This window comes from Gavia stellata, chromosome 1 (assembly GCF_030936135.1).
Source record: "Gavia stellata isolate bGavSte3 chromosome 1, bGavSte3.hap2, whole genome shotgun sequence".
In the NCBI taxonomy this organism is placed as follows: Eukaryota; Metazoa; Chordata; class Aves; order Gaviiformes; family Gaviidae; genus Gavia; species Gavia stellata.
The window spans coordinates 65,459,886-65,478,195 of NC_082594.1; the positions used below are offsets into that span (position 1 = coordinate 65,459,886).

Consider the following 18,310-nt stretch of genomic DNA (forward strand, 5'->3'; position numbering starts at 1 on the left):
CCATCAGACAATGATGTCGTTCAAAGCACTGTACAGCACAAACTTCACTGAAGCACTATTGTGCAAAGGCAGCAAGGAGCAGTTCTACACAATGACAGGCAGTATTGCATGCTGAAGACCAAGCGAGTAAAAGACACTTTGGTACAGTTTAGTCAGGCACAGCCAGCAAGGTCACTTCTGGGGGAAGGTCTGTGACATCTATGAGCTACACCAATATCAAGTCACTCACACTCCATAGGAAAAGCAGTGAGACACTGCAGATGGTCAGAGCACTAAAGAGGGTTAAGGGACCATAGTGACAAGACTCAGTGTCTCCACTTTTCTACAGAGCTGAAGGGTGAGTGACTTGGTCTTTATGTAGCCCACAGATGTCACAGACCTCCTTGACTCTACCCACCAGCAACCTCATTGACCATGCCTGACAAGAGTAGACCAAAGCATCTGACTCACCTGGTCTTCAGCATCAATCTTGTTTCTCATACCCATAACTAAGCATAATGCTACTGGTGGATAAAAAAGCTTCCCAGGAGAATTTAAATAGTTGCAGGTATGTGAATTGCGCACCTGGAATGTCCAGTGGTCGGCTGCTGCAGCAGAGCCTGCAAGGCTTCCCCCACGTTTCAAACCATACAAAGCATCTCAGCTCAGACATTTTTCTGCAGGATCACAACTTTGTGAGCTTCGTTGGTTCATCAGTTCACATATCTTAGCATTCTCTCCATTCTTATTTTCCAGTAGTACAGATGTCTTTTCTCATCATGATTAAAAGCCTTTCACCATATTTACAAACACAGGCTACTTTATTCTGCGTGCTACTGAAAACTTTTTTTTAAGCCCACAAGCAACTGGTGCTGAGAGACATTGGAGAACAAGACTGGTTTATTCTGTTCTCAATGTTTTTAAAAACGTTACAATCAGCTATCTGCCCACCTGCCACCTCCACTCCCTGCCTTCAGATACTGCGGGAATTTCTGGTTTTAAGAGGACTATATAAACACATATAGAAAAGATGAACTATTTCCACCCTCTTCCTGCAGGACTGTTACAGCCAAAAGTACAATTAAAAAAGAAAGCCTATCACAAAGAGTACCCTCAAATTTTGAGGAAACTCAAATGAAAGGGAATGAGATTCTACAGGAAAAACTCTTCTTTCCGCATTTTTAATTAGGAGTAAACACTGTACATGGGCAATGCATATACTGTTATTATTTGGAGATTTCCCCAGATGAAATTTAGGAGTATTTAACTATAAATGCTTTATTAATAAAAGCATTCATTGTATAGTTTCAAGATTCACTCCTATTTATGTTTCTGCACTTAGTGAGGACAGGAGCTCAGTCATTGTAGTGGACCATCTGCTTGGAAGGTTTCCCTCACACTTCATACCATATAAATGCCAAACCTAAAAAAAAAAAAACCTACAGGCCTCTTAGGTGATTAATATTTTACTTACCAGAATGCAAAAAGTAATTCCCCCATTGCTCACACTGATGATACACCTCGCACTGTGCGATTTCATTTTCGTGATGAGGAAATGCAAGATCTATTCCACCGGTATGGATGTCCAGCTGCTTTCCAAACACTGCACTGTAACAATATTTTCCTGATTGGTAAGTAGAACACTACAAAAGCTTTTTGTAAAAAGAAATGCAGAAAAGAATAAGATAAAACAACATAAATTTAAGTGTACAATTTGATGACTGCAGTTTTAAAACAAGACTTTACACAGATCTTGGATACCAAAACTGCACAGAACATGTGTGGACAGGGCCCATATCTGCCCACAATTAATTCTCCTTAGTAGGAGCAATTATTTTTCTAACTTAGACTAAAGAATGGCAAGCGGGACATCTCCTTTCCTTGTTCCGCTACAGTTTCGGTATCAGACAGCTGCCTTCATCTGCAAACCTAACAACTTCGAAGTGACAAACATTTCTGTCATTTTGGTATTACTATTCTTTATCTTGTACCTTTTCTGTAAGAATTCAGGCAATACTGTACACAGTCATGATAGAATATGCTTAGTCCTATATCGTTATAATGTCAAAAGAGAATGTCAGTGCCTCTGATCTCCCAAGACCATTCCTCTCATCCCCACAGCACAGCTGCAACCGTGCAGGTCACCCACAGGCTTGCATGGCACAGGCACCTCTGCAAATAGTGGTGGCTAGAGGTAAGGTATTCATGTGGGAATAGGATAGACCTAGACACTTTCTGGTTAAACCCCAGGAGTTAAGGCTGCTACACTCTGTCCACTGCTCCAGCAAGTCCCTGCTAGGTCATGCTGGACAAGTTAACAACTTAATTTTGCCCATCTGTTAAACAAAGGTAACACTCATCTACTCACAGGGAGGTAAATTAACGCTAACTGCCCAGAAACCAGAGGCGCTCAAGCTGCAGAAGATGCAAGGTCTACACAGTAGAAAATAATCACAGAATCACTAAGGTTGGAAAAGACCTGTAAGATCATCAAGTCCAACTATGACAAAAAAAAAAAAAAACACACACCAAACCACCACAGAAAACAGACCACACAAAAAAACCCCACCCACACCACACAGCACCATGCCCATCAAGCCACGTCCCACAATGCCACATCCACACACTCCTTGAATACCTCCAGGGAGGGTGACTCCACCACCTCCCTGGACAGTCTATTCCATTGTGATACCACTCTCTCAATAAGGAAATGTTTCCTAATATCCAGTCTGTATCTCCCCTGGCGCAACTTGAGGGCGTTTCCTCTTGTCCTGTCGCTAGTCACTTGGGAGAAGAGACCAACACCCACCTCTCTGCAACCCCTTTTCAGGTAATTGCAGAGAGCGATGAGGTCTCCCCTCAGCCTCCTCTTCTCCAGACTGAACAACCCCAGCTCCCTCAGCCGCTCCTCATAAGACTTGTGCTCCAGACCCCTCACCAGCTTCGTTGCCCTTCTCTGGATGCGCTCCAGCACCTCTGTCTTTCTTGTAGTGAGGGGCCCAAAACTGAACACAGTATTCGAGGTGTGGCCTCACCAGAGCCGAGTACAGGGGCACGATCACCTCCCTGCTCCTGCTGGCCACACTATATATATATATATATATATATATATAAAAGGCAAACCCCACGCACGCGTGCACATGTGTGTACTCACAGACACAGTCTTTGCGTATGTCACATTAACAAGTTGCTCCTAGTAGATGGCTAGATATTAATACTTTTGTCCCTTTTGGGGACAAAACACCCTGTTAACACCCTGGCTCACAATGGCTCTGCAGAAGCAGGTGGGGCACAGGAAGAAAAGAAAACGTGAAGAGAGGAGGAAAGAAAGACCAACTGTTGCCATTTCCCAAGCTCATGCCCCTCTGCTTCCTCCTGTCTGCTCCAAAACCAGCTTAAGCACAGATCTTCACAGGAGTGGCCCTGGTTCATGATATTTATTGATGATCTGGATGAGGGGATTGAGTGCACCCTCAGTAAGTTTGCAGACACCAAGTTGGGCGGGAGTGTTGATCTGCTGGAGGGTAGGAAGGCTCTGCAGAGGGATCTGGACAGGCTGGATCGATGGGCCCAGGCCAATTGTATGAGGTTCAACAAGGCCAAGTGCCGGGTCCTACACTTGGGTCACAACAACCCCAGGCAATGCTACAGGCTTGGGGACGAGTGGCTGGAAAGCTGCCCCGCAGAAAAGGACCTAGGGGTGTTGATCGACACCCGGCTGAAGATGAGCCAGCAGTGTGCCCAGGTGGCCAACAGCATCCTGGCCTATATCAGAAACAGTGTGGCCAGCATGAGTAGGGAGGTGATCGTGCCCCTGTACTCAGCACTGGTGAGGCCGCACCTCGAATCCTGTGTTCAGTTTTGGGCCCCTCACTACAAGAAGGACATTGAGGTGCTGGAGCGTGTCCAGAGAAGGGCAACGAAGCTGGTGAGGGGTCTGGAGCACAAGTCTTATGGGGAGCGGCTGAGGGAGCTGGGGTTGTTCAGCCTGGAGAAGAGGAGGCTGAGGGGAGACCTTATCGCTCTCTACAACTACCTGAAAGGAGGTTGTAGAGAGGTGGGTGCTGGTCTCTTCTCCCAAGGAACAAAAGGAAACGCCCTCAAGTTGCGCCAGGGGAGGTTTAAGCTGAATATTAGGAAAAATTTCTTCACTGAGAGAGAGTGGTGAAGCACTGGAACAGGCTGCCCAGGGAGGTGGCGGAGGTGTTCAAGGAACGTGTGGACGTGGCATTGTGGGACATGGTTTAGTGGGCATGGTGGTGTTGGTTTGATGGTTGGACTTGATGATCTTACAGGTCTTTTCCAACCTTAGTGATTCTGTGATTCCCTTGTGCCATCTACAGAGGAGCACTGGCGACATGCTGTTTCCTCCAACAAAACCATTAAATGCTGGGGAGAGGGGAGAGACAGATCTGCAGAACGCTCAGGGGCAGGAGGAGCAGCTCATCTCACCTCAGGGGAAACTCCAGAGAGGAGATCAGACCTAAGTCACAGCAGGTGGTTCCCTCTTTCAGGGCTGCACTAGAGACCAGCACCCTTCTCATGCACCTTCCCCAAGCACACTTCAAAAGACTTTTCAAAATTAGTTCACCTAGCTTACTTAAAGTGCTTTGAGATCTTTGGCAAAACAGATGGATGAGTAGCTATTGCTTCAAATGGGCCTCTGAGAGCTGACTAGGACAGCAAAATGTTTTAGGTAACTTACCAAAATAAGCTTTCCACTTTTCACAGTTCAAGATTACTACACTTATGCTCTGCAGGGGTCAACTCTTTTTTACATGGCAGGAACCTCATCCAGCCGCAGCAAAATAAGTTTTTACAGAAAGAAATGCAGAGTATAAACAGCACCACATTAGCAGATAGGCCATTTTGTAATGGGTTGGCATTTCTTACCCAGTGTGCACGTCTGTCACAGGTTGCACTTCAAATACAGCATGTTTTTGTGCACTTCTGTTGCTTTAAGAACTGTTTCACAGTGCTGAAACTATTTACAGACAGAAAATCACCTTTATAAATGCTTTTCACAATCAGGTAGTAATGACTAACAACCCCAGGTGCACCAGCAAAGCATATGAAAGAGAAACCTAAAGCATCTGTTCCATCTACTTTCAGCTTGGGTTGAAAACTCTTGAGTTAAACAGGGCTAGATCTAAATAATTTTTTATTAGCTTCCAAAAAAGAACTGAGACTAATGCAAAACTAAGCACCACTATCAATCTTCCAGGAGAGGAGTTAGAGTCTCTTTTTTCAAAGCACAAATTAATAGGTCATAAGTTAATACAGTGCAGGACAAAATACTACCATCCTGTGGAGAAAATAAAACTCCAAATGAAGAGCAAATTAATTTAAACCAACTACAAGCAAAATGCTACTACGCACAATTCGCATCATGCCCACAGAATACACTACCACAGAGAAATCAGAGTACTTAACACTGTGGCTGACTTTTAAAGAAAACTGAGTAATGCTTAGATGATTAGCATGCATATCTATAACTGCTGTTAAGATAAGGCCAGCAAGATCTTGAAGCTCACTGGCGTTGGGATGGAATCCCATACCCTGTCCTCCTGACACAGCACTACATGCTGGACTAGGTCCGATGGAGACTGCAAGAAGTGGAAGGGGGGCAAGTGAAAGAGGTACCAAAACTTTCACTAAAGCTTTGGTTACTCAGTTCAGGTTAAAAGACTTGCTAATTAACTGCGTAATCCTGCACATCATATTTTAAATACCCAAGTCCTTCTCAAGAGAAGGTGCCAAAACATAGCAAGACAGCTACGCCATTAAGGTGGAGCAGAGTTTGTTTGGACCACACATGACATCCCAAATGGCACAAAGCATTCATGTTAAAACTGGTGCTTTCTACTGATCAGAAAAAACACTGTCAATACTGCTGCTACCATTGTACTGTGACTGAAAACAAAAAACAGCACTACATTTAAAATCCAAGAAATCTGACCTTGATATTGTGGAACACTCAATGTGCCATCCAGGTCTTCCTTTTCCCCAGGGAGAAGTCCAAGATAGCTCTTGAGGTTTGGCAGCCTTCCACAGGGCAAAATCTTTACCATGCCGTTTATCAGTATCAACTGCCAAGAATAAGTGATTTGTTAATGGGGTATGTCTCAAAGGGAAAAAAAAGGAGAAAAAAGGCAAATGAAAGCAAGTGGAAATGTTTATTTAGTGAACTACTGAGATTTTAATCTCTTTCACTCAACTTCTTGTCCTGCAACTTTCCTCCCTTCCCCCTTATACAGGGCTTCCAGTTTCTCAAACAAGCGCTTGAAAAAAAAAAAATAGTATGTTGAATTAGATTTCCGCAGGATAAAAAGATGCATTCAAGATTCTTTAATACATCCTACTATTTTAGTCCTTTTGGCCTTCTCTGGTTTTACATCATTCATTTAGTTACTTATCAGCCAGCTTCCCAGGACAAACAGATTGCACTGCAGCAGAAAGGTAACAAAAACAACCCAAACCAAAACCCACAACCAAAAAAACCAACCCCACAATTTTTTCTCTGGGACACAAATAGATTCTGGTTCAGATTCTATAAAACCAAGAGGAGCATGGAGATGAGACTCAAAACTATTCTTGGACAGTTGCAACCTTCCAGTATTGTTTTCACTAATGGCTTCTCTACAAAGTTCTCCTCCCCAGCTATATTTGTTGCTTCCTTCACTACACAGCCAAGGATATAGTCCTTTTTGCCACAGTACGGCAGAGAGGATGGTTCGTCTCTGCTGGCTCCTAACCCCCAGTTGGATACACACCACTCCCCGGCAGGAGCTACAGAAAGGGGTTCTGGACTCTATTTTTTTTTGCTGACAAATACATGACCTCGCATTTGACTGATGTAGAACAATATACTTATTTGGCTTGAAGGGCTCCAGCTTGGCAAGCAACTCGAACTGTTTTAAGTTCCCTTATTTAACACTGCTTATCTGTTTTACCAGCAGCTGATGCTAGATTTACTTCTTTCCTCCACTTATTTCAGATCGTTAACAAAAACCACAGTGTACTGCTGGGTCTGAACCAATCCCTGGAGCATTTGAGTATCAACAGATTTTAATGATGATTCACAGCTATTTTTGGACATCTATTAGATGGCCATTTTTCTTGAGCCGTTCTACTTGTACTTTATTGACATACAGAGTCAGTTTTTATTCAGAACGTCATGCGATATTAAGGGAAGCACATCACAAAAATCCATTACACCTGCTTCATCATTCAAAATTGGTAAGAAATAAGGGGACAGAAATATAACTCTAGTTTTATGCACTGAATCTTCATCTTGGCTCTTCCACTAGTTTGCCAAGGTCTGTCTGACCAGCATCTGTTGAGTCCATCCATCTTTGGCCTTTTTTTGAGTATACTGCTACAAAAAAGCAGTCTTCACCTTCTCGGTTATAAGTAAAACAACAGTCAAAATCTTTAGAAATAACAGTATATTCAGTTGTAAGTGACTTGAGAGGGAACAGGGTAAAACACAGAATCAGTCATGAGCCTTCTCTTCTCCAGGCTGAGCACTCCCAGCTCTTTCAGCCCTTCCTCATATGAAACAATGCTCCAGTACCTCCATTGTATTCGTGGCCCTTTGCTGGGCTGTCTCCAGTATGCCCATGTCTCTCTCATACTGGGGAGCCCAGCACTCCAGGCATGTCTTGCCTCATGCTGAACAGAGAGGAAGGATCACCTCCCTTGACCTGCTGGCAATGCTCTTCCTAATGCAGCCCAGGAGGCTGTTAGCTGCCTTTGCGGTCAGTAACAGCCTCTAAATAACTGTTGACAAAACCCATTCCCCCCGCAAGCTGTAATGCTGAAACAACTCCAGAGTAGAGCTGTGAGAAGTTTCTGGCTGCGATTCACCTGAGCATCAGCCTGCCAGGCATTTTCAGTAATTGCAAACAGATTTTTTTCAGTGAAGAAATATTGAACTTCAGCATGCAAAGGAGGCAGGAGACCTGCATCAAACTCTCCAATGCGGAGACCTGATCAGACCCAACTTACGGAAACTACAGAGCAGCTTAGCAATCCTGCTCAGCAGCTGAACAACTGTAGCAAAAAACACCCAGCCAAGGGTATAGGCATGCTCTAACACAGCCTATCAAGAGATTGCTCACCCGCACACAAATAGGCTGCTTAGCAGTAGTCCAGTGGTAAGTAATGAAAGAACCAAAATCATCTGGTTAGCATGCATCAGAAGGGTGTAACTGCCCAAACAATAACATGGTAGATGACGTTTCCCTGCATTTACCCTTGACTATCTCACTGCTGGCTAGTGCAACGGCTGAGACCACCACCTCACTGTGAAGTTTGTATGTACCACCCCCAAGTATTCAAATAAAATTAAGAATCTTAATTGTTCTAGGGTACCAGAACAAAGGTATAAAGGGAATCAAGTATGAAAAAAGACCACCAAGTTTTCTCTTGCACTGGCAACAGTGAGTGCCTCAATAAATAATTAAAAAAAATAAAATTGAGTCTTAACTAACCAAAAAGCTGGTTATACACAATAGGTTAGAAAACTGTTTCAGACCGTTGAATGAAGGTTTATGCACAGATACATCACGAGTTCAGACAATGCATTAGTACAAACAAGTTAGTGCCATGAACATACCTGCTTCATCCTGGGTATCAGGAGAAATAGTAGTTAGTACTCCGTATCTTTTTCCCCAAGACTTAACATCAAAATAAACATTGCCTAATAGAAAAGAAATGTTTAGTTTTATAGCAAAGATGGGCCACATTCATGACGAAGAGAGAACATTTCCCTGAAAGCAAAACAAAACGCCCTTCAACTCCCATTTGAAATTCTGATTCATAAATTCAGAAATACTGCCACAGTAGTAGCACACATTCCCACATTAACAGCTTTTCAGCAACCTCACTGCATGTGCTCATTCTGCACATAGGATAACTCTGTATCCTGGAGATCTCCCCAGGTTCCTCCCTGCCCATGCACAATCAGCAATCCGCGCTGACTGAAACAGGGTACTGCTACTCCAGTTGTAATGCACTCGAATGCTTCTACAACCACCGGCCCTGCTAAAAAAAGAGATCTACACACTGTGCTTTGCAGGCACATCTTGTTACAGAACCGCCTGTTTAGAGTGAAGAGGTTTCCCCAACTTTCTTGTAGAAGCCAGGCCAGGAATTTCCCACAGGAGCTTAGACAGCAGTTCATGACAGTAAACAATTACATTAAGTAATGAGCTACATTTAACTTCGAAATTGAGTAATAGTTGTTCTGCCCACTCATGTCATCACAAACGAGTTGCTCACACCCTGCCTGTTAATAAACACAAGGAAAACCTGGCACAGGGTATCTCATCTGATCCCAAAACAGGATTACTAAGAGCACTGATTTCCGGTGCATGTGCTGAACAAGGAGTGGCCTCCCTATATGTCTTACCTTGCGAGGTTGCGTAAGCTTGTCCACTAGCAATTATTGTTTTTATAAAGGAGATTATTTGAGGAATATTGTCAGTCACTCTCATATATACTGTAGGAGGAAGGACCTTAAACAAAGAAAGAGTAACATCTCATTAGCCTGTATGAAACACACTGCTGACAAGTCCCTTCACTCTAAGAATCAAACTTTAAAAAACATTCTCCGCAATTTTACCTTAAAAAAAAAAATGTTGCAAGTGTCATAAAAAGGTCATAAGCAGCATTTAAGATAACACACACAAAAAAAGAAAAATTGAGGGCTGGCAAAAAAATCCACTAATTTTTCCCAGTGGCAACACTTCATCACACAAGCAATCATTTTATTTTTTTTCAGATCAAACTGACAAAATCAGATTCCTTACCAAAATAATTGCTTTAAAATACTCTTAAATTCAGAAGCTTGAATATCTGTACCTTTAAGGCAGCCATATCTTGCTTAAAGTCTTCTTCATAAATACGAGCAAGAGCTACTGGCGATATATTCATCTAAAAAAAGAGAGCAGCAGATTAGTAAAACATAAATCAAAGTAATAATATAAAATATTGCAATCTTTTATCAGACAGTTAATAGCTAATTGGAAGACTTCCAGAGCCCCCAAGGTAAAGAGTCAGAAAGGCTTATTAATCTAACATTCAGGGGGAGGAGATGTAAGTTATAAATAACTTAAAGTACTATTTCATTTACGCTTCTGAATTGCCAAAATATTAATACATATCTTTTAAGACAACGCAACCAAAGATTAAAATAATAAACTCCTTCCCTCTCTCATTATTTTCCTCTTGAGAGAGTCTTCCATTTCCAGTCACAAGATATACTACAGTACACAGGATGTGAAATTCATTCAACTTATCGGCAGGGGACACCAATACCACCTACATGTCAGAAAGACAGATCAGAGACTTGCAGGATGAGACAGGATATTAATTTTCAGTGATTAAGAAAAATAAGCTATTTCAGCTGATCATGGTTACACATAGACCTCAGTACAATCAGGGGAAATGAACTGAAAGTCAGTCCCATGCTTTGCCAAGTGCGGCACTTCTCAGGCACCTTCTCCACATTTCTCATTCACGGGGCGACGGACAGGAAGAGGGATCCTCACAGCGGTAACGAGAAAGTGCAACCCAAACGGAAAGAGGCAATTTGCGCATAACATGATACTGGGCTCAAATATTCAGAAGAGGCCAGGGCTTGAAAGATGCACGACAGCAAAGCCTGCCCTAGCAAGCAAAAGCATGGTATCCAAGTGTTTCAAATACGAGCTTTTATATCTTCTCTGATGAGAACCTACTGGGGAGGAGACAACATACTGTCAGTCTCTCCAGCTTGCAGATAACCGAATCATTAACAAAATACATCCGGTTTCATCACTTCCAATTCATTACTGGAGCACCTTTAAGGGGTCTGATTTTCAGAGCGCAGGTGGGAACCACTATTTGGACAAGCTCCTGGACAAGGCAGGAGTTCTGGTGAAGACAGATGCTCACTGAGCAATGAAGCGAGGAAGATGCTCAGCACTGAGAAACGAAGGCATGCTTCTGCCTACAGAGAGAGTGTTCTTCCAGACCCCAGCAACCAAACTCATCTCCCTAGACAGCTCAGCTGCTTCTTCCATCAACGGGAAGACAAAGGTGCCTATAAGAGGAAGATGGAGAAATTCCTCCCATCCAGACGGATGTCCAAAACACAAAGAGACTCATCTCTCTCTCAAAAGACCACTGAGAGCATGCAGCACACTCATAGACTAGATGCCCAACTTTCAGGTTTTCTCTAGATGAATCACACCAGAGGATGGAGATCCAACTTAGGCATGTTGATCCTACTGCTGTAATGCCTCAGGTACAGAGGTCCCAACAACAAAATCAAACCACAGATGTACAGGTGTTGGCCATCCAAACAAAATGCACAGAGCAGAGCAGGCATTTCAAAAAGCCACAAAATAAGCCACAAAAAGATTTCTTCATAGAACCAAAGAACGCAGTAAATAAACACAAGTTCTTTTAAAACATCATGTCATTTTCCACCCCTCAAACATAAAATCTCCATAATGTTCTGACAATAAGGAAAAATTTTAAAATGCATACATATAGATTTAAAATGCAATTTTTAATTTTTTTTTTTTTTTTAAATGTCCTACTGCCTTTAAAAACTGCAAGTAAATGGACTAAGGGAACAAACACATGTTTCTACAAGAGCACTGTGCTAGTATTCTTTTGAATGTAGTGCCCTATATTGAACAGCAATAGTAACTATTTACTTAAAGATTAAATAAAAATGACAGCTGTCAAATTCTCTGGCTCCAAGAAACTAGCTTAAAGCTCACAACTGTAATTTGACCCGACATATTCATTTATGATCCAGAAGACATGACTTAAAGATTTAAAAAAAAAAATATAATGCTTAAAGAAAGAAAACCAACTTCAAAACACAGAATGCATTTTTGGTATTTTAGGGTCCAAAAAAAGTTTCCAAAGAAAAAAAAAGAAAAGAATTGGAATAATCATTCACCAAGCTCAACTGGTAAAGTCTGACTGAAATCCAACTGGGAACAACTTATAGCCATAAAATCTTTAACGAGGCCAACAACCCCACAAATTCAGAGAAACGTTTGGTTGTGTTGTTTTTTTTTTATTCTATCATTTTTATACTAATCCAGCCACCAGGCCCCAGTCTTATCAAGACCTACCCAGACACTCAATGTCAACTTTCATGTAGGTGATGAACTCAGACGAGACTGATAAAGCTTTCCAAGGCGCTGACTGCAGCTAGATGGTGCTCGCCACCTTTCAGGAACCAGCCTCAGCCTTGCTTGTGGCAATGCTTTACATACTGCCTTTAATCATTGATGGCACACAACGCTTCTCCAGAACTCAGCCAGAAGCCTACTGGCTGCTAAGTTTTGGGTTGCTTTTGGGATAAGATACCCTTCACTCTGCTGAGGATTCACCCCGGCTTTTTGTTCCCCACTGGCCTCCCAGGCAAGGGGCGAGGGCAGGAGAAGCCCAGCCATGGGTGCTGTAACGCAGCCCTCCCTGCCTCTCCCCCTCACACAACTCTGCACCCATTTACCTCCACGCAGGTCTTGATGCCCAGCCCTCCGGATTCCCAGACCCATTACAGCCATGTTAGGGGACCAGAAATCTCAACATTTCTTACCTACTAATTAAAACAAACAAAACTCAACAAAAAAAACCCAAACCCTGGTTAATTTCCCTATGTAAGCAGCTGTAGAAGATACCAAAAGTCTGGGTCAAAGACTGCAGCAAACACCTACCTCATTGGCTCTTTTTATTATCTTGTCATCTATGTCTGTGATCCCCATTGCCATGATAACTTCAATTCCAAAAAACTTGGTCATTATCCTTCGAATTATATCAAACCTTACATAAGAGCTGGAAGGGAAAAAAAACATGAGCTTTTAAACATGCAGTAGTAAGAATAAACTTAAAGAAAAATAACCAACAGCACTAACAGCCACAGGGACAATCTAAATACCCCAACATGTGCAATGAAAAGGTCTCAAGTGCATAAAGTGCTTTTCCAAAACCAGTTACCACCTGCACAAAAGCCAAGCAAATTTCCCTTGAACTGGCCTACCCTCTTCTGGCATTAGTGACACATTACATCAAATTTTCCAAGTGTTTTCTTTTATTGCATCTCTTTATTCAAGCACCAAAGTGCATCAGAAGCTACACGTAAGCCAGGAGACCCTGAAAACGAGCAGTACAAAATAAGACACACAGATCAGATATGCCTGAAATACATCCCTGGGGCTTTGTATATTCTAACAGGTTTTCAAAAGCCACAGGGCAGAAGAACAGGGGGAAATAAAACAGTGTTCAAATGAACTTTGCTTAGGGTTGAATAACAACTACAGCTACCAGCCACCAATAAACTATTTCATTCACACACCATCACAGATCTTTTCTGACAGCAAAGAAGAGCTGCTCTGTGCATTATTTTGTTTTATTTACACTTGAGAATAAACTCTCAAAATTATTCAGGCCCTTTGACACAAAACAGAGTATTTAATGCTGATAGATTGATGTACCTACAAGCTGTACAGGGCTGTGATGGCCCCTTCTGCTGCTCACAGACTCTCCACTCGTAATTCTCAAAACACACTTTGACTGAGTAAAACCCAATTATTAGGTGAGATATTAGAAGGTGATTAGAGGCTCTGGGCCTGCCCTGCAAGGTGATGAGAATCATAGAACAGAATCATAGAATGGTTTGTGTAGGAAGGGACCTTAAAGATCATCTAGTTCCAACCCCCCTGCCATGGGCAGGGACACCTTCCACTAGACCAGGTTGCTCAAAGCCCCATCCAGCCTGGCCTTGAACACTTCCAGGGATGGGGCATCCACAACTTCTCTGGGCAACCTGTTCCAGTGCCTCACCACCCTCATAGTGAAGAATTTCTTCCTTATATCTAATCTAAATCTACCCTCTTTCAGCTTAAAGCCATTACCCTTTGTCCTATCACTACATGCCCTTGCAAAAAGTCCCTCTCCAGCTTTCTTGTAGGTCCCCTTCAGGTACTGGAAGGCTGCTATAAGGTGTCCCTGGAGCTTTCTCTTCTCCAGGCTGAAGAAGCCCAACTCTCTCAGCCCGTCTTCATAGCAGAGATGCTCCAGCCCTCTGATCATCTTTGTGGCCCTCCTCTGGACTTGCTCCAACAGGTCCACATCCTTCTTACGTTGGGGGCCCCAGAGCTGGACGCAGTACTCCAGGTGGGGTCTCACAAGAGAAGAGTAGAGGGAGAGAATCATCTCCCTTGACCTGCTGGCCACACTTCTTTTGATGTGGCCCAGGATATGGTTGGCTTTCTGGGCTGCAAGCACACGTCCTCAGCCTGCACTGGCTTTGGAGAAAATGGAGACCAAAAGGAGACTCACAGACCTACAGGTTCCCATTTCACCTGCAGCACTGCAGGAACTGTAACTCCTGTGGTTGTCAGAGCGAAGTGTTAAGCAAATACTGGAAACGGATTTGCATCCTTCCCCTTAGTGGCAGGGACCAGGTGGCATTAAGGTTCAGATTTATGGATGTGTGATATCTCGATGAAGAAAAACACTTTTCATTGTTGTTGTTTGCTCTACGCCATGTTGAAAAACACTTTTTGAAAGGAGGCGCATGGTGCCAGGGAGATAGTTTTTAATGAATACCAGCTCACTGGGAGTAAGATTAATCTAATGCGGTGACACAATTCCATAAGAATATGAAATTGGTCTTCGGACCCTGTTCAGAGGAACAATGCCAGCATCAAAAGCTTGATATTAGATTTAACAGCCCTGCAGTCATAGTTCCCAGAGCAGACAGAAATTTCGCACTGTTCCCTCTCCTCTGATCTAACTAAATGGATGGAAGAAACACTGCAAGAGCCAGAGCAGATCTCGTGAGACCTCAGAAAGCAGGGTCCTTACCACTTCAGGACTGAAAAGAAAAAAACAGACAGTCAAAATCAGGGGGGTGGCAGAGCAGGCACATGGGACTGAATGAAATCTCTCATTCTTGGTTTTACTCTTATTTCCAATCATTCAGCCAGAAACCTGGCTGCCAACCAGGCTGCAGCTCACACCAGCACGATCAAGGCCAGTTTCAGAACTGAGGGAAAAAGGCATTATCTGCCCATTGGATCTTTTTTTTTTTTATATAGGATAAGTTCTAGATGTTGTATTGAGGCATACAGAGCACCTGTTTTGAAGACTAGAAGTACAACATACCAGAGAAAGTTGGATTATTTAGAGAAATAAGAAATCCTTGTGGAGGTGAAGGAGGAAGAGAGAAAAATAATAATGCCATTATTTTCAAATTCTTCTCAAGGATCTCAAGCTCATTTCTATTACTCGTTTCTGCATTATTACCTGCCGCATTCGTTGTGCTTGCCACAATTCAGTGTAAGAAGGAGGGAAAAAAATTCTAGTGATAACATGTTGCAAGAGTACAACAAAAAGATGGTATATTACAAGAGCAGCAACAGCCATCACTCCATTTGACTTCACACTCTTTCCCAGTGCATCTCCTGGCCTGTAGACCCCCATCAGCAGCATACATTTCAGCTGTGCCTACCAAAGCTCTACAGTTAGACCTAGCTACTGGGAAAAAAAATACAATTAAAAAAATAAATCAAATCAAGAGTGCTCCACCATCCTGAACGAATCAGCTGAGCAACAGGATGTCAACACTGACACGTGCAAGACCACAGACACTGGGAAGGAACAGCCACCTCCTCACACGCTGGAGGGTTCAACTGATCAGAAGAGAGAGAGGAAGGTCTTCAGCGCAGGCGTCTTGTCACACAACAACGCTGCAGGAACAACACGTGAAGGTGCTAAAGAGGCAGCACAAAGAGCATAACACGGCTACTTATCTGCATGATACCACTCCAAAGGCAATATTCAACCCTAACTATTCTTTCTTAAATCAGCAAGTGAAGAGGTCAAACCCAGATGGCACTGACACATGGCAAACCTCCACACCAAGAAAGCTCAAAATTGTTAGTTTAGACATAGGATAAGAAGAAACGGGTGAGAAAACAGGCAGAGCAAGCAAGGCCTTCCTGCTCCCTCCTTTAATCAAAAGAGCCTGAAGGCAGGAGAACAAGGAGAAGCACTGACAAAAACAGACATTCAAAAGCCACAGAGAGCTGCAAGACCAAAAGGTGAAATTCTCCACCTCTATAAACACTGTGTTCTAGATCCGCTATACCCTTTAGGACAGGACCGCTTCTGTGATTCCCTCCACTGTTACACCACATGAGGCCTTACCATACTAGCGAACCTTGACTGAGTGATGAAGAAAAGAAATGTATTAGCATCTTTTTACCAGTTGTTCTCAAGTGATGATTTTAAATTGTAATTATTGCAAGGTAAACTGTAACAAAGCCTGTATTACAGTAACTATAGATTTAAATACACAAATTCCTGTGACTGTTTTTTTAAATATTAAAGTTCCCCTAGAGGTACTAAGTACAAACAAAATAATTCAAGATACCATTTTCTTGACTTTTAGATCACCAGTAAAAAGCTAGGTTAGTTTTTTGCTAAGACTGGTCAAAAGCAAGGAGCAGAAAGACGCCACCGGATACACACAACAGTATAGCAGCATTTAAGGAGAGGTCACCAACAGTATTTTTACATGATTGGTATTTTAAAACTTCCCTTTTACAGAAAGAAGAAGCAGTTGTGCAGTACTGTGATGGCTCTACATTGAGCAAAATTCAACATGAGTTTCTGAATGAAGTTGAGGCGGGACCAGAAGCTGCGAAATGCCCTACATGGAAACGAAATTACTCAAATACACAGCATCTGATCTTTATACAGATGGCAATGATCTGAGAAGCCCCTGCTCTTCCAAGGAGCCCAGTGCATCTCGTCCTTTCAAGAATTAGGAGACAGGAGCTGAAGAGCAGCTGAGCTGCTGCAACTCCCCTCAGCTTCACAGGAAAACACAGGCACCCTGCATGGCTTCTCATCAGCTGCGCTGTTTTAAAACTGGCAGCAATCTTCTCTGGTGTATTTAAAGCACTTCTTCAAAATTACTTATAATGAAGCTGGTTTATCATTGTAATTATCCTAATGACCTACGGAGAAAATGCTGTGCTCTTTTGGGTTGTTGTTTTTTATTTTTTAAACACAGTAAGTCACTGAACTGTAACTATGCAAAAAGGCCTTTAAGCTACCTGGGCTTTCTGAGATGTAAAAACAGATGCGTTTATCTGTCAACCTTAAAAGCACCTTTTAATGGTCAACCCTGAAGAGCTTTTCTTTGGTGCCGACACGGTGCCCGAACTAAATTCGAGGCAAAACTATCATTTCACACAGACAAGAGGCTGTGCTCCAGGACCCCAACTCCTCTGCAGAAGAGGTCACGTTATGCCGATACGATTTGGAACAACTCGCCCTGCGTAGCAAAGAAGTGCACGTTCCCTACACTGTCCACCCCGCTACTTTGCCTCTGTCTGGGACGAGCTGCACCAACAGCCCCCTCCGCGCCGCCCGAGGCCGAGAGGGGGGGAAAAAAAATAACAAATAGGATTTTGCCCTTTGCACGGAGCAGGGGGCGAAGTGCCGGCGCCCCCGCAGCGGCTCCCAGCGGGGTCTGTCACCGGACACGGGGTCTGTCACCCGGACACGGGGTCTGTCACCCGGACACGCGCTGCGCGCCACCGCAGTTCCCACCCGCGCCGTGCCCACGCAGGACGGGACATCCCCGCCGCCCCCGCGACTGGGGACAGCCGCGACTCACCAGGCGTGCCCCAGGTGCGCCCGGTCGTACACCGTCGGCCCGCAGCTGTACCTGCGGAGAGGGGAGGCAAAACGCACCCGTCACCCCCAGGCCGGCCGGCGGGCGCAGCCCCACGGCCCGACCCCCCCGGCAGCGCCGCGCCCGCCCGCGCCGCGCTGCAAGGCGCTACCAGGTCGCCACTCCTTCCGTGGCCAGGACGAGCGGCTCCTTGCTCCGGCTCCGGCTGTTGTAAGCCACAATCCCGCTGTCCCGCCCCGCCGGCGGCACCCACTCCCGCCGCCGCACCGCGCTGCAATACCGCCGCGCCGCCGCCTTCCCCGCGCCGGGGCCGGGGCCGCAGCACCGGGCCGCCGCCGCCGCCGCCGCCGCTCCGCGCAGCATGGTCACGGCCGCGGGCGGGCGGGGAACCGGCGGCTCCGCCTCTCCGCCGGGAGGGGGCGAGGGCACAAGCCGCCGCGCCTGTCGCCGCGACACCCGCGCCGCCTGTGCCGGGAAACAGCAGGCGAGCGGGGTAGCTACAGCCGGAGCGGCAGGAAGAGGAGGGGCCTGCGGGCAGGGGGCGTGGCCGGGCTGCCACCGCCTCCTGCCGGGCCGCGGGGGCGCCTCTGCGGCCGCTGCCTTTGGCGG

General features: G+C 44.5%; 1 protein-coding gene across 3 annotated transcripts in view; it reads right to left on the bottom strand.

Moving 5' to 3' along the window:
• The window catches only part of CARS2 (cysteinyl-tRNA synthetase 2, mitochondrial), a 40,148-nt gene extending 22,084 nt beyond the window's left edge, over positions 1-18,064 (bottom strand). For 2 of the 3 annotated variants that reach the window (XR_009483949.1, XM_059815908.1), the window contains exons 1-6: positions 12,708-12,820; positions 9,847-9,918; positions 9,395-9,500; positions 8,600-8,683; positions 5,939-6,068; positions 1,454-1,587 (exon numbers count right to left, since the gene is read on the bottom strand). Coding sequence is in view for 2 of the 3 variants with exons in the window: in XM_059815908.1 (XP_059671891.1) it covers positions 1,454-1,587; positions 5,939-6,068; positions 8,600-8,683; positions 9,395-9,500; positions 9,847-9,918; positions 12,708-12,791 (610 nt within the window). In the remaining variant the exon portion in view is untranslated. Of the gene's footprint in view, positions 1-1,453; positions 1,588-5,938; positions 6,069-8,599; positions 8,684-9,394; positions 9,501-9,846; positions 9,919-12,707; positions 12,826-17,683; positions 17,735-17,852 lie in introns of those variants that run through there. The other variant, XM_059815907.1, reaches the window with a different exon arrangement.
• Between the last annotated feature and the right edge of the window lie 246 nt (positions 18,065-18,310).